Source organism: Solanum dulcamara, chromosome 7 (assembly GCF_947179165.1).
Source record: "Solanum dulcamara chromosome 7, daSolDulc1.2, whole genome shotgun sequence".
NCBI classification, from domain to species: domain Eukaryota; kingdom Viridiplantae; phylum Streptophyta; class Magnoliopsida; order Solanales; family Solanaceae; genus Solanum; species Solanum dulcamara.
Genome location: NC_077243.1, coordinates 19017489 through 19030450, shown reverse-complemented (window position 1 = coordinate 19030450; position 12962 = coordinate 19017489). Strand labels below are relative to the sequence as shown.

The 12962-nt window shown below is 30.3% G+C and overlaps 1 protein-coding gene across 1 annotated transcript; it reads left to right on the top strand.

Annotated features, from left to right (window-relative positions):
* The first annotated feature begins 6057 nt into the window (after positions 1–6057).
* On the top strand, positions 6058–9476 carry LOC129893810 (uncharacterized). Its single transcript, XM_055969214.1, has 6 exons — positions 6058–6210; positions 7564–8102; positions 8196–8388; positions 8467–8531; positions 8646–8856; positions 9099–9476. Exons 1-6 carry the CDS (start codon positions 6058–6060, stop codon positions 9459–9461), a joined length of 1524 nt encoding a protein of 507 aa, XP_055825189.1. The 3' UTR covers positions 9462–9476.
* The last annotated feature ends 3486 nt before the right edge of the window (positions 9477–12962 follow it).

The following is a 12962-nucleotide window of genomic DNA, read 5'->3' as shown; positions in this document are numbered from 1 at the left end:
GGGCATGACAGATTTGAAGAACAAGTGGGTGTTCAAAGTTAAAGTTGAAGAACACGGCTTGAAGCTCAGGTACAAAGCCAGATTGGTTATTAAAGGATTTGGTCAAAGGAAGGGTATTGACTTTGATGAAATATTTTCTCCTGTAATGAAAATGTCATCCATTCGTACAAATCTACATTTGGTTGTTAGTCTTAGTTTAGAGATTGAGCAGATGGATGTGAAGATGATTTTTTTCACAGTGACCTAGAAGAAGAGATTTATATGGAACAACCTGAGAGATTCAATATAAATGGTGTATGTCTGAAAAAGATGGTTTAAAATTAATTTCAACTTTATAGAGAGAAAATTAATTTTAGAAAAGAGGAGTCGCCACTTAATTTTTTAAAGAAATTAAGAAAACTTAATTTAAAATACTCTAACAGATTTAAGTCTTAAAAATTCAGATAAAAAGGTACGGAGTTCTTCTTTTTTTTTAATGGGAACAGACCCTACACGAGGCTCCCACCTCTCGTGCACAGCCAGGGGTTATCCGACGATTTGAAAATTATTTGACTAACTTTTAAAAATATTAATTTAAAAAGAAACGAAGATTTTAAAATATTTTTTTGAAAAAAATGATCAACTTAAACATTGAAAATAATATACATGTATATAAAAAAAGAAGTAAAGTTTACCAAATGCCTAAGTAAAGGTAGAAAATCATCTAAAGATTAAATTAACATGAATTAATTTATATTTAAGGGAATCTAATTAAATTAAAACAAATTAAAATTAATATCTAAGAAAGCATAAATAACATATGTGAATAAATTATTACAACCTAAATTAATATAAATAAACAATAAATAACAAATGAAAATATTGCCCAACACTTAATTTCTGTACTCCTGGACTAAGGTATTGGGCCATCTGCGTTTTGGGCCTTAAGCACAATCTCACTGTATATCGCAGTTGTATACACACTGATATACAATATATATAGATATTTAGATTTGTGAACTTTTAATTAAAATGAGTCATCATAATAAAAGAAACCTATATTTTTATTTAAGGCTAAATTATTAGTAAAAAATACCGCATTTAAACACGCACTTATTTCATGCAATAAGCAATATTTGCCTAATAATTTCAAGTTCAAAAATCTTTTTCCATGTAATTACTAAGCTTCATTTTCAAAATTTTTGAACAACTTTTTATAGTTTTAATCTAAACCTAAGTTTGGCCGGTAATCGTTTTTAACGAATCTTGAACGATGCCTAACCCCTTCCCTTTAGGATAACTAGAACCCTTATCTAGAATCTCATAAGCTAAGTAGACCACTAATCGGAGATCATTTTTTAGCATTAAAATTGTCAATTATTTAGGTATCCTAATTTACCTTAAAAATAATTAGGTGATATATATATTGTATATCAGTGTATACAACATTGTATTCTTGCATATCAGACTATATAAATATTGTATATCAGTGTATACGACACTATTTTCCACCTGTATTCCATGTATACAACCTAATATCAATATATAAATCATGAATATTACCTTCTTTTCTATTTATCAACTTTTCAACAATTCAAACAAGATGATGGAAGACTCAAAACTCAACGATATGCAACGATGGGGTCCAAAGATGAACTTGAATTGATATCACATGCACCAAAATAAAATTACAAAAGCATTTACTTATTTTAAGCTAAACCAAGAAACATATCATGATATTTTAAGTTATCAAATTGATAAGTATCCTAAAAGTGACTAACAACATGCATATATATGGACAAAGGAAAGGAAAGAAGAAATACATTCAAGTAACTAAAGAATACAGATTTAATATATACGCTATACTAGCTCAAATTTTAAATAAAGAATTAAATTAATTAGGCCATGAAACTTCGAATTGAATAATAACTTTAAGCATACTTTTGTTATCTAAATCATGTTAAAAGAAGAAATTAAAAACATGAAAATATATATTGTCAAAGGAAACTATTTGGAAAAATAATTAACAAAACTAAGATCTTTCATGAAATAATCCTAACACATGATAGCTAATTAATTTTAACACATGCTAACTATAAAAAAATTTCTATCATTAATCTAATTATTCTTAATACATGCTAACTAAAAAAAATAAAAAAAGGCTACGAATTAACTAAATATAAAACATAAAATTATTAAATAAAACAAACCTAAGAAAAGACTTTACCTCTTTTCGAGCAGCGAGACTGAAGACGACAAGCGGAAGACGACTTCACCACCGCCCAAAATCTTGATGGAACTTCAATCTCTTTTCGAGCAGCGAGACTTAAGACGACTTCACCACCGCCCAAAAGTTTGATGGGACTTCAATCTACAACAAACAAAAATAAAACAAAAATTAAAAATTTAGACTCGGACCTTTGTGGGTTCGATGTTATAAGAACACTGTTTTTAGTCTAAATTTTGACTTCAATCTTCTATTTTTCTTAAAGAAAAATATATATCGAAAGCTAAAAAAATTTACAACTTTTAGGCTGGGGACAAGAGTCCAAAATCCTAACGAAGTTAAGAAAATTCCTAACTTTGAGGTAGCTAAAAAACCTTCTCCTCTTCTCCATCTTAATAAGAATATGAGCATTTATATAGGCTTCAAAAATTTCAAATTTTCATACAATTTTCGACGTGGGAGATTGGGATTTTTTATTTTTTTTTTAATTTTATTTTTTTAGAAAAAACTAAAATTTTCACAAGTGCAAACTATAATTAAACTAACCTAATTAACATTATATTTAGTTAAAAATAAAATCTATTTGAGATGATTTTTAAATAACTACATAAATAGTAATCAAAGATATAGTTTATAGAAATATGTATATTATACTAAAATTTATATAAAAAAATAAAAATAGTTAAGAATAAAATGAAAATATCTTTTTTTATAAAAGTTAATTATTTCAAAAATATTTGAAATTCAAAGAAACTCGATAGCTAATTTGCGTTATGGAGGGTCAAAATTGGGTGTCAACAAATGGTAAAGAACATTTTATGTGGAAACTCAAAAAGAGTCTCTACGGGATAAAGCAAGCTCCTAGGCAGTGTGGTACAAGAAGTTTGAATATGTTATAGGGAAGCAAGGCTACAAGAAGACTTCTTCAGATCATTGGTTATTTGTACAAAAATTTTCTAACGATGATTTTATCATCCTCTTGCTAGATGTGGATGATATGTTGATTGTGGGTAGGAATACTTTCAAGATTGACGAATTGAAGAAAGAGTTGAGTAAGTCTTTTGCTATGAAAGACTTGGATCATGTAAAGCAAATTTTGGGCATAAGAATTACTCATCTTAGGGATGAAAGGAAGATTTATCTGTCACAAAAAAGTACGTTGAACGTGTACTAGAGCGCTTCAATATGAAGAATGCTAATTCTGTTAGCACACCTCTTGCTGGTCATATGAAGTTGAGCAAGAAGATGTGCCCTATAGCTCAGGAGAAAAAAGAGAGCATGGCCAAAGTTCCATATTCCTCCATCGTCAGAATTTTAATGTATGCAATGGTATGTACAAGACCTGATATTGCTCACGCAGTTGGTATTGTCAGCAGATTTCTCGATGATCCAGGAAAACAGCATTGGAAAGTTGTAAAGTGGATACCTAGGTATCTAAGAGGAAGCTCAGATAAATGCTTGTGTTTTGGAGGATCAAATCCAACCTTGAAGGGTTATACTGATATTGATATGGCAGGTGATCTTTATAATAGAAAATCCACTACTGGATATTTGTTTACTTTTCCAGGGGGAGCTAAATCATGGCAGTCGAAGTTGCAGACGTGTGTTGCACTGTCTACAACTAAAGCTGAGTATATTGCAGCTACTAAAGTTGGCAAGGAGATGATATTGCTCAAATAATTTCTTCAAGAGCTTAACTTGCATGAGAAGGAGTATGTCGTCTATTGTGATGGTCAAGGTGCAATTGACTTGAGCAAGACTCTATGTACCATTCAAGGACGAAACACATAGACGTGAGATATCACTTGATTAGGGAAAAGATAGAAGACGAATCTATGCAGGTTGAAAAGATTTCTACAAATGAGAATCCTACAGATATGCTGACCAAAGTGGTAACAAGAGACGAGTTCAAATTGTACAAAGAACTTATTGGCATGAGCTCTCTTTGAGAAGATGAAGATACCTCCTTCTAGTGTATAGGACTGGAGGAAAAAAATTGTGGGGTCCATCCCATGAATTTTTAATCAACAATTGCGTCTGCAATTGTTGTCAAAAGTTGCCTTACCTTTTGTTGAAAGTGTACATTTATGAACACCTACCTTTGAACTATCATTTGCCATTGATGTCATCAAAGACATCAAATGGACAATATCTTCTCTATATAAAGAGCTTAGCAACTCATTAGGAAAACACACAAATTTACAGAGAGAAAAATTATTTAGAGAGTTGTGAGGATTCCATAGACTATAAGAAAATTGTGTGTGAAGAAAAATAAAATGTGAACGATATTAGTAAGGTGGTAAATCAAAAGAGTATTATTCCTTCTGAGTGTGTGGTAGTCATTTTTTAGCATTGCACTCTGTACTATCCAGTATAAAATTCCTTACTATAGTGATATTAGTTGTTCCTCTTGGCCTGTGAATTTTTTTCTTATTTAAAAGGGTTTCCACGAAAAATTCTTGATGTCATTATTTATCCATTTTATTTTATTATTTGGACCATATATATTTTCGTTAGTCCGCATTTTTCCAAGCCATTCAATTTGTCGAAATATCTCACTAAACTATGTTTTGAATTTTTTTGAACAATATGATTATCAAACTATGCTCATATTTTCAACAGAATAAAAGCTAACAGAAAAGTGAATCAAAGTTAATACTAATTCTCAACTGAGGTTTTTTTTTCTTGATTATAAGTGAACCAAAATAAGAAGTGGACCCTATACATGATACTTAAGAAGATAATAAATCTTATTCGTACATTCTGATTAGTTTGCATGTAATTCAATTTATCAATGTAAGTATTCCTTAATTGCTCTTGGTATAAGTCGTTTAAACAAACTATAAACTAAGTAAATTTCTATAACAATTCAAGTTACGTTGATATAGTTTTATTATTACATATTTATTAGATAACTATATATATCTATATACAATTAAATTTTATGCATATTTGGTAATACATTAAACTTTTTACTAGTTATTACAATCCTTTAATTACAAGAGAGAGATATAATTAGTACTATATTTAATTTCAGAGAATAACTTCTAATTGGTGGGATAAATTTTTTATTTCATCCACTAAAAAGTTAAAAATGAGTCAAATAAATTTTATAAAATAAATTAAAGATATTGTGTCTAAAAAATGAATCATAAAAATATGACATGTAAATTTTCAAAAAAAAAATCACCCTTTCGTTAGTTTTCATTTTATTGACAATATGAATATAATTTGATCATCATATTGTCCAAAAAAATTACAAAATTGAATAAGCTAATTTTATGAGACCCACATGGAGTTATTTTTGGAAATGTGAAAATTCAACTACATGAGTAAAAGATATTTGAGTAAAAAAAATAAAGAAAAAAAAGAGGATAATTCGAATATCTAAATATTTAGCTTATTATATTTTAGGCATAATATATAAACATATTCTTTAATTTAGCCTCATATGACTTTTATGTTCTCCAATTTTGAATTTGCACAAAAAGACACTCGAACTTGTATAGAATTGAACAAGTAGTAATATGTGTTCTATTTGGTATCTTACGTGGTGTCCTATGTATAAACTTGTTCAACTTTATACAAGTTTAATTGCGCGTACGCAAAATCAGAAGACATAAATATCAGATAAGATCAGATTAAAAGATATATTAATGTATTATACTTTTATTTTAATTGGGCCCATGCCTAGGAGGAACAATTTGTTACTAGTACATAAATATACATTGTACATATTACAATAATCCAGGAAATATAGAAGAGAAATAAAAATTAAGAGCTATATATATTTTTCCATTTATACATTGAGATGAACTAGTTTATAGCGTGCAACAAAAACTTATATGTTTATGTTTGATAAAGACAATTTTTATCCATTAATGGCGACCAAGACGACTACTACTAGTACTGTTAAATCTTCACTGATAATCCTCGTCTTCGTTTTCCTTTTCATCGGAGTTATCCTCTCCACGCTCTTCCTCCATTCTTCCTTCGACATTAATGTAAGTTTCATTTTTCGATATCTTTATTAATTGATCGTTTATTTATGATAATTGAGTCTTGGTTAAATGTATTTTCGATACCGTGCAATCTCATGGTTTGGTGTGGCACAATTTCTTTTAATTTGTTTGAATAATACTTGTTTATATTTAGAAACGATTTAATTTGGAGCAAGCGAGCTAGTAGCTTTTTGAATTAGTTGAATAGCTTCTTTAATTTCCAATAACCTTACCAATTCTAACCATCAAATTGATATGATAAAAAGTTGTAACTTATAGTGGTATTTTTTTAATTGATTTTGAATATTCAATTGTTTTGTAAAATATGTTGATCTGATCTAATTTTACATTAAAAAATTAGTTAAATTAACTCTAGAAAAGTGAAACATGACAATTATTTTTGAAACGCGTGGTGTATGAGACAATACAAAAAAAAGTTTCTTGTTGCAAGTACACCAAGTGTATGCTGTAGAGGTGGCAAATGATGGGTTGGATTGAATTTAAACGGATCAAAATGAGCTGAGTTAATAAATGGAGAAGTTATTGACCCGTTCAAATGTTACTTGGGCTAAAATGCGGGTCAAAATTCCATTAGTCCAAATTCTTATTAAGCTTTAAATACTTTATTTGTAATTTTATAATGTTTTTAGTACCTAACTATTTTTTATGCCTATGTGTAACACATCAAATAAAAAAATTATTTTGACTCGTGGATCAAAACGTTTCAAAATTCATGACCGGACATAAAATTTAAAAGAGATAAAAAAAAATATTAAAAGTTGTGGTTTTAAACATATTATAATATTTTTATGACTATAATGCTTTTGAAATTTTGGGACCATTTGGTACAAAATAAGGTTATTCAAGGGTTATAACCAAACCAGCTGATCTTATTGATATTTTTACTAGGAATTTGCAGTAACTGGGTTGGTAATGTCTAGAGCACCAAATTGGCCTACTTAGTACAATTCTCTCCCTATGCCACCTCTAATTCCAATTAAACTTTGTTTGTAATGGCAAGCAACCTGTTTACGACCTTATGATCTAGTGGTATCGATTAGACGAGAGAGGGTGGTTCAAGTGGTGAGCATCATCGAATGAAACATCTTCTTAATGTTGTGTGGTTGGATTATGACCCCTCCGATCCAAACAATAAAACCCGAAAAGGCGTATAACCCATTAATTTTTCCACATGCAATGGAATAACAGCATATGGATGATGGTCATTTTATATTTGGGGTCCTTCAATTCTTACATCTTTGTTAAATTCTATGGTTTCCTTTATTCTTTGTTAAGTTGGACTAATTAATTAATATGCTACATTTGGATTGATTTTTGTTCTTGTTGAATTGACAGTCCATTCTAACTGATACAAACCCAGCAGTCTCAGTACAGCCCCAAAAGAAACTACAAATCCAATTAAATTGTACACATGGGAACCTCACAATCACTTGTCCTGCTTCTTACTACCCGTTAAAGTTCACAAATCAAAATCAATCCAATTCATCATCTACATGTCCAAATTACTTTCGCTGGATCTACGATGATCTATGGCCTTGGAGAGAAACAGGAATCACAGAAGAAATGGTCATGGGAGGCACAAGTAATGCAGAATTTCGATTGGTGATCGTGGATGGAAGAGCATATGTTGAAACGTACCGAGAGTCATTTCAAAGTAGAGACACATTTACATTGTGGGGCATTTTACAAATGTTAAGGAGGTACCCTGGTAAAGTACCTGATTTGGACCTGATGTTCAATTGTGGTGACCGTACAGTTATTGAGACTGAATTCTATCGACGCCCTAATGCCCCTGCTCCTCCACCTCTGTTTCGATACTGTGGAAATGACGCGAGTTTGGATATTGTTTTCCCAGATTGGTCATTCTGGGGATGGTATAGTTATTAGTCCTAATTACTTTTTGCTTGCAAATATTGATATTGATCATAACTGAACCTGATTTCTTTTTGTTCGATAAACGAGTTTAGGGCAGAAATTAATATAGGGCCTTGGGAGACATTGTCAAAGGAGTTAAAGAAAGCGAATGAGAAGATAAAATGGAGCAACAGGGAACCATATGCATACTGGAAAGGCAATCCTTATGTTGCTGAAACAAGGAGGGATATGCTCAAGTGCAATGTTTCCGAAAAGCAGGACTGGAATGCACGTATATATAAACAGGTAATCATGTATGTTCATCGTCAGGAAATTCAAATACAATATGGAAGGTAGAATGTAAAATAAATTTAACATATGTAGGACTGGATTAAAGAACAGAAGCAAGGGTTCAAGCAATCAAATTTAGCTAGTCAGTGCAAACACAGGTATGAAAATGAAGTAGTTGTTTTTCATGATTAGCGATTTTCTAATCGTTTGTTAATTATATATATCATCTGATCCTAAATGTTGTCATAATTTTCTTTGTCCAATTATATCAGATACAAGATTTATGTTGAAGGACAGACATGGTCCGTGAGTGAAAAATACATTCTGGCCTGTGATTCTCTTACATTACTTATAAAACCATACTACTACGATTTCTATAGCAGAGGTTTGATGCCTCTGAAACACTACTGGCCTGTAAATAATAATGACAAATGCCGATCTATCAAGCATGCTGTTGACTGGGGCAATACTCATGAACAAGAGGTAATCTATGATCTCACCCTCAACTCTATTTTCACCTGAGAGGCAGATGCAATGTAGTTTCAACTGAACTCACTATTTTCTAGACGGAGCATAATTGTATATGTGAGAAATCATTAGAATTTCAGCAAATACAAAGTTTTGAACTCATAATAGCAAAATTTTGGATCCAGCTTTAGCTAAGTAAGTTACATTTTTCTGCTACTGTGTTAATTTGACTACCTTTTTTTTGGTGAACAAATTAGGCTCAGGCGATTGGTAAGGGAGCAAACGATTTCCTTGAAGAAGAAGTCAAAATGGATTATGTATATGACTACATGTTCCATCTCTTAAGTGAATACGCAAAGCTGTTGAAATACAAGCCCATTGTACCTAAAAAAGCAATTGAACTTTGTTCAGAGGTAATGGCATGCCCAGCTGAAGGAGTGATAAACAAGTTCATGTTAGAATCTATGGTTAAAGGTCCATCAGACGCGATACCTTGTAACATGCCACCTCCCTTTACTCCTGCAGATCTTTACTCTATTCTTCATACAAAACAAAATTCAATAAAACAAGTTGAATCATGGGAAAAACAATACTGGAAGAACAAAAGCAAACAACAATGAAGATTTTAGTTTTTATTATATTATACATTTATGAATGTTTATTTTGCAACTTTTTGAACCAATAAACTATAAATTTTGGTTTCCCCTCTCAAGTTTGACCATCAGCTATGTGGTAGATAGAGTAATTGCCTAATTGTTCTTTTTTAATTGTCAAATTTTGACTTGACACATTTATTAAGAAAATAATAATTTGTATAGTGAGTATACTATTTTACCCCTATTAATTAATAGAATTTTAAACATATTTATTTACTACATTTTTCAAAGACATTAACTCAATGTTAATAAATTGAAAGTATAATAGAAATAAAAAATTGTCTTTTTTTGATTTGACAAGTAAAAGAGAAATCAAATTAGGAAATATTTGAAGAAACGGACGGAGTAATTCACAAGTTTTAAGTTAGCTGAACTTGTTTATTTATTGATACTTTGGAGTTGATTGATTTCTAATTCCTATTTACCAACTTTATTAGGCGTCGGCGGAAGTTAATTTTCAAAGTGAATCTAAATAATTAGAACAGCGTATCTTAGTGGAACATTATGTCACTTATTTGACTTTAAGTGTACTTAATCATTGCCCCAATAAACTTGGTTGAAGTAGAATTTTGCAACGCGTGTTAGACCATAATATGCTTCAATTTATATACTATTTGACTACTAAACTTTTTGAATTCCACTTAATAAAGATATTTAAATGCTATAATACAGACTGGGGTGGAAGTAGAATACAGTTTGTTGGTTCGACCAAATTCAATAGCTTTGGTTCAAATTTTATATTTATCTTAAAAAATTATTTTATAATTTTTACAAAGTATTAATTTATTTATCAATAATTTAAGAAACTATAATTTAGAATTCATAAACTTCAAATTTTGACTCCCACTCTAATTTATATAAAGAGTATTTATCTAAATTATTTTTAAATATGTAAAATAGAGTCGTGGAGTTGGAAAGAAAATAAAAAATAAGTAATTACTTTATTTTTAGTAGTCCATAAAATTTAAAACAAAAAAATCTATTAATATTTGGATTAAGGGAAATATTTAATTGTTGAGACATACAATAGAACAAATCCTCAAAATAATACGTTTACACACTGTTTACGAGAGGTAGCGTAACAATTGCATTTCAGTAAATTGCGGGATAATGTTCGACAGAAATCCTGAAACTTGATTAAGGGTGTGTTTCGAACGAAGGAAAAAGTTTTTCATTAAAAATGTTTTCTTCAAAAACAAGTTGGTTTCTAACTTATTTTTTGATGTTTGATTGGTTAGTGAAAAATCTTTTCCAAAAAAATATTTTTTATTATTTAATTGGTGAACGAAAAATATTTTTCAGAAAATAGCTTTTATTGGCTAGAGAGTAACAAAATATTTTTTAGAAAAAATAGTTTTTGACATGAAAGTCAATTCCATTAATCGATTCCGGATCTGACCCCTACATCCGAATCAAAATTTGGCCCAGAAGACCGATTCTAGATCCAACCTCATAATTGATCTGCAATCCGACCCCAATCTTGGATCTGGGAGCTGACCCCGACTCCCAATCCAAAAATTGACATTCGAACTGGAATCCAACTCTCGATCCTAACTTTCAAATCGAAATTTGATTTTTTTCTTAAAAACAATTTTTTTAATTTTTTGTTTTGTGGTGTTGGTGTTGGGGGGGGGGGGTAATAGGGTGATCGGGGTAGAGGTGAGGTAAGAAAAATGAAAATTTTAAAATTTTAAATATTTTTTAAAATAAACTTTTATTTTTTTTGTGGGGGTGGGGGCTGGTATGGGGATCGGAGTAGAGGTTAACAAAATAAAATTTTTAAAATTTGAAATATTTTTTCAAAAATAAATTTTTAAATTTTTTTGGGATAAAAAAAAATGAAATTTTCAAAATTCAAAATATTTTTCAAAAACAAACTCAATTTTTTTTTTGTGGGGGTGGGGGAGGAGGGGATGTTATGGGGGTCGGGGTTGGGGGCTAGTTTGGAGATAGGTGCCGGGGTTAGGGGTAAAAAAAATTCAAAATTTTAGAAAAAGAAATCTTTTAAAAAATTTAATTTTTTTGGATGGGTAGGATCGGGTGCGGGTGGAGTAAGAAAAAATATATTTTGAGATTGGAGAAGAGTTTTAAAAAATATTTTTCTTAATATTTAGAGGAAGATCATTTTTCTTAAATTTTTAAAAAATAAATTAATTTAAAAAATATTTTTCAAAACATTTAATTCAACCAAACCTGAAAAAATAGAAAAACGTTTTCTTTTCGTATCAAACACACCCTAAATGAAAGGAAGTGGTCGCCGGAAAACTTGTTAAGAGCTCTAAAATACTCTTAAGGATTGCTTTGAAAAATATTCATCCGTATTAATTTATATAGCATCATCTAATTTGATACTTAATTAATATTTATGATATTAATCAAAATTCGATTCTCAATCCTGTCCCCGCTACCAATTTTGAAAAATAAATAATCAAAAATAGTTGCTTAATGACGTGAAACTCCACTAACCCTGTGAGTATAATTCACATGTTAGTTGACCCCACAGCCTTAAAATTGCAATGACTTCGAAAAACTTAAACTTCCATTGAAAATTTGCCACCTAGAGGACTATGTTTGTTACCAGCTAACTAAGCAATTCCAGAAATTGCTCCTCAAACACTACTATTATTCCCACCCATGCTGCACGCTTAAAGAAACAAAAAAAGAGCAAGTGTCCCCTGAATTAGTGCACATTTATAAAAGAACGTGGTGCTGTAGATAAACCTATTATCTTTTTAATAAGAAATTTTGGATTTGAGTATGATTTTTTTTTAATAGGTAATACTTTTTCTTCGAATGGAGTCATATGTAACATGAATTTAAATTAATCAAATTTTAATATGAATATTGAATATCGAATAAAAAATAAAATTGTTAGTGCACAAATAACCCCTCTCACCACCAGGATATATATTCGTGCTACCCCTGTCAACTTCCACACTATTCTTCCATATATTAATTGTCTAAATATCTCAAAACTTTTTTTCCGAAAAAACTCTTCGACTCTGTTTCTATTAATTCCCAACTTTGTTCCTTTAAAGGTCACCTGATTTTTGCAGCCTACTCTATTAATTATCGCACAAACAGCTTGCCCCCACCAGATCTTCATACCTCAAACTTCACATTATTAGTTCTTCCATTCTGTTTTCACTTTGCGGGAAATACTCCTTATATCTTTACGAGATATTAATAAAATTTACGTATATTTTATACTCCTTAAATTTTACTTTGTGATTTTATTAGGTATGTTGTCGTTGTTTCTGTCTCCACTTTGCACTTTCTTCCTATAATTATTCATCTCCTCCTCTTCCCCTCCACAATTCCCTCATTCATATTCTATATTAATTAATTGCTCTCTTCATATCTTACACTCATGTATAAACTCTCAAATTCACACACAAAAAAAGGGACTTTATTTTAAATGTTACCGACTAGTCAGGGTAGGAAAAGTCAAAATAAATGACATCA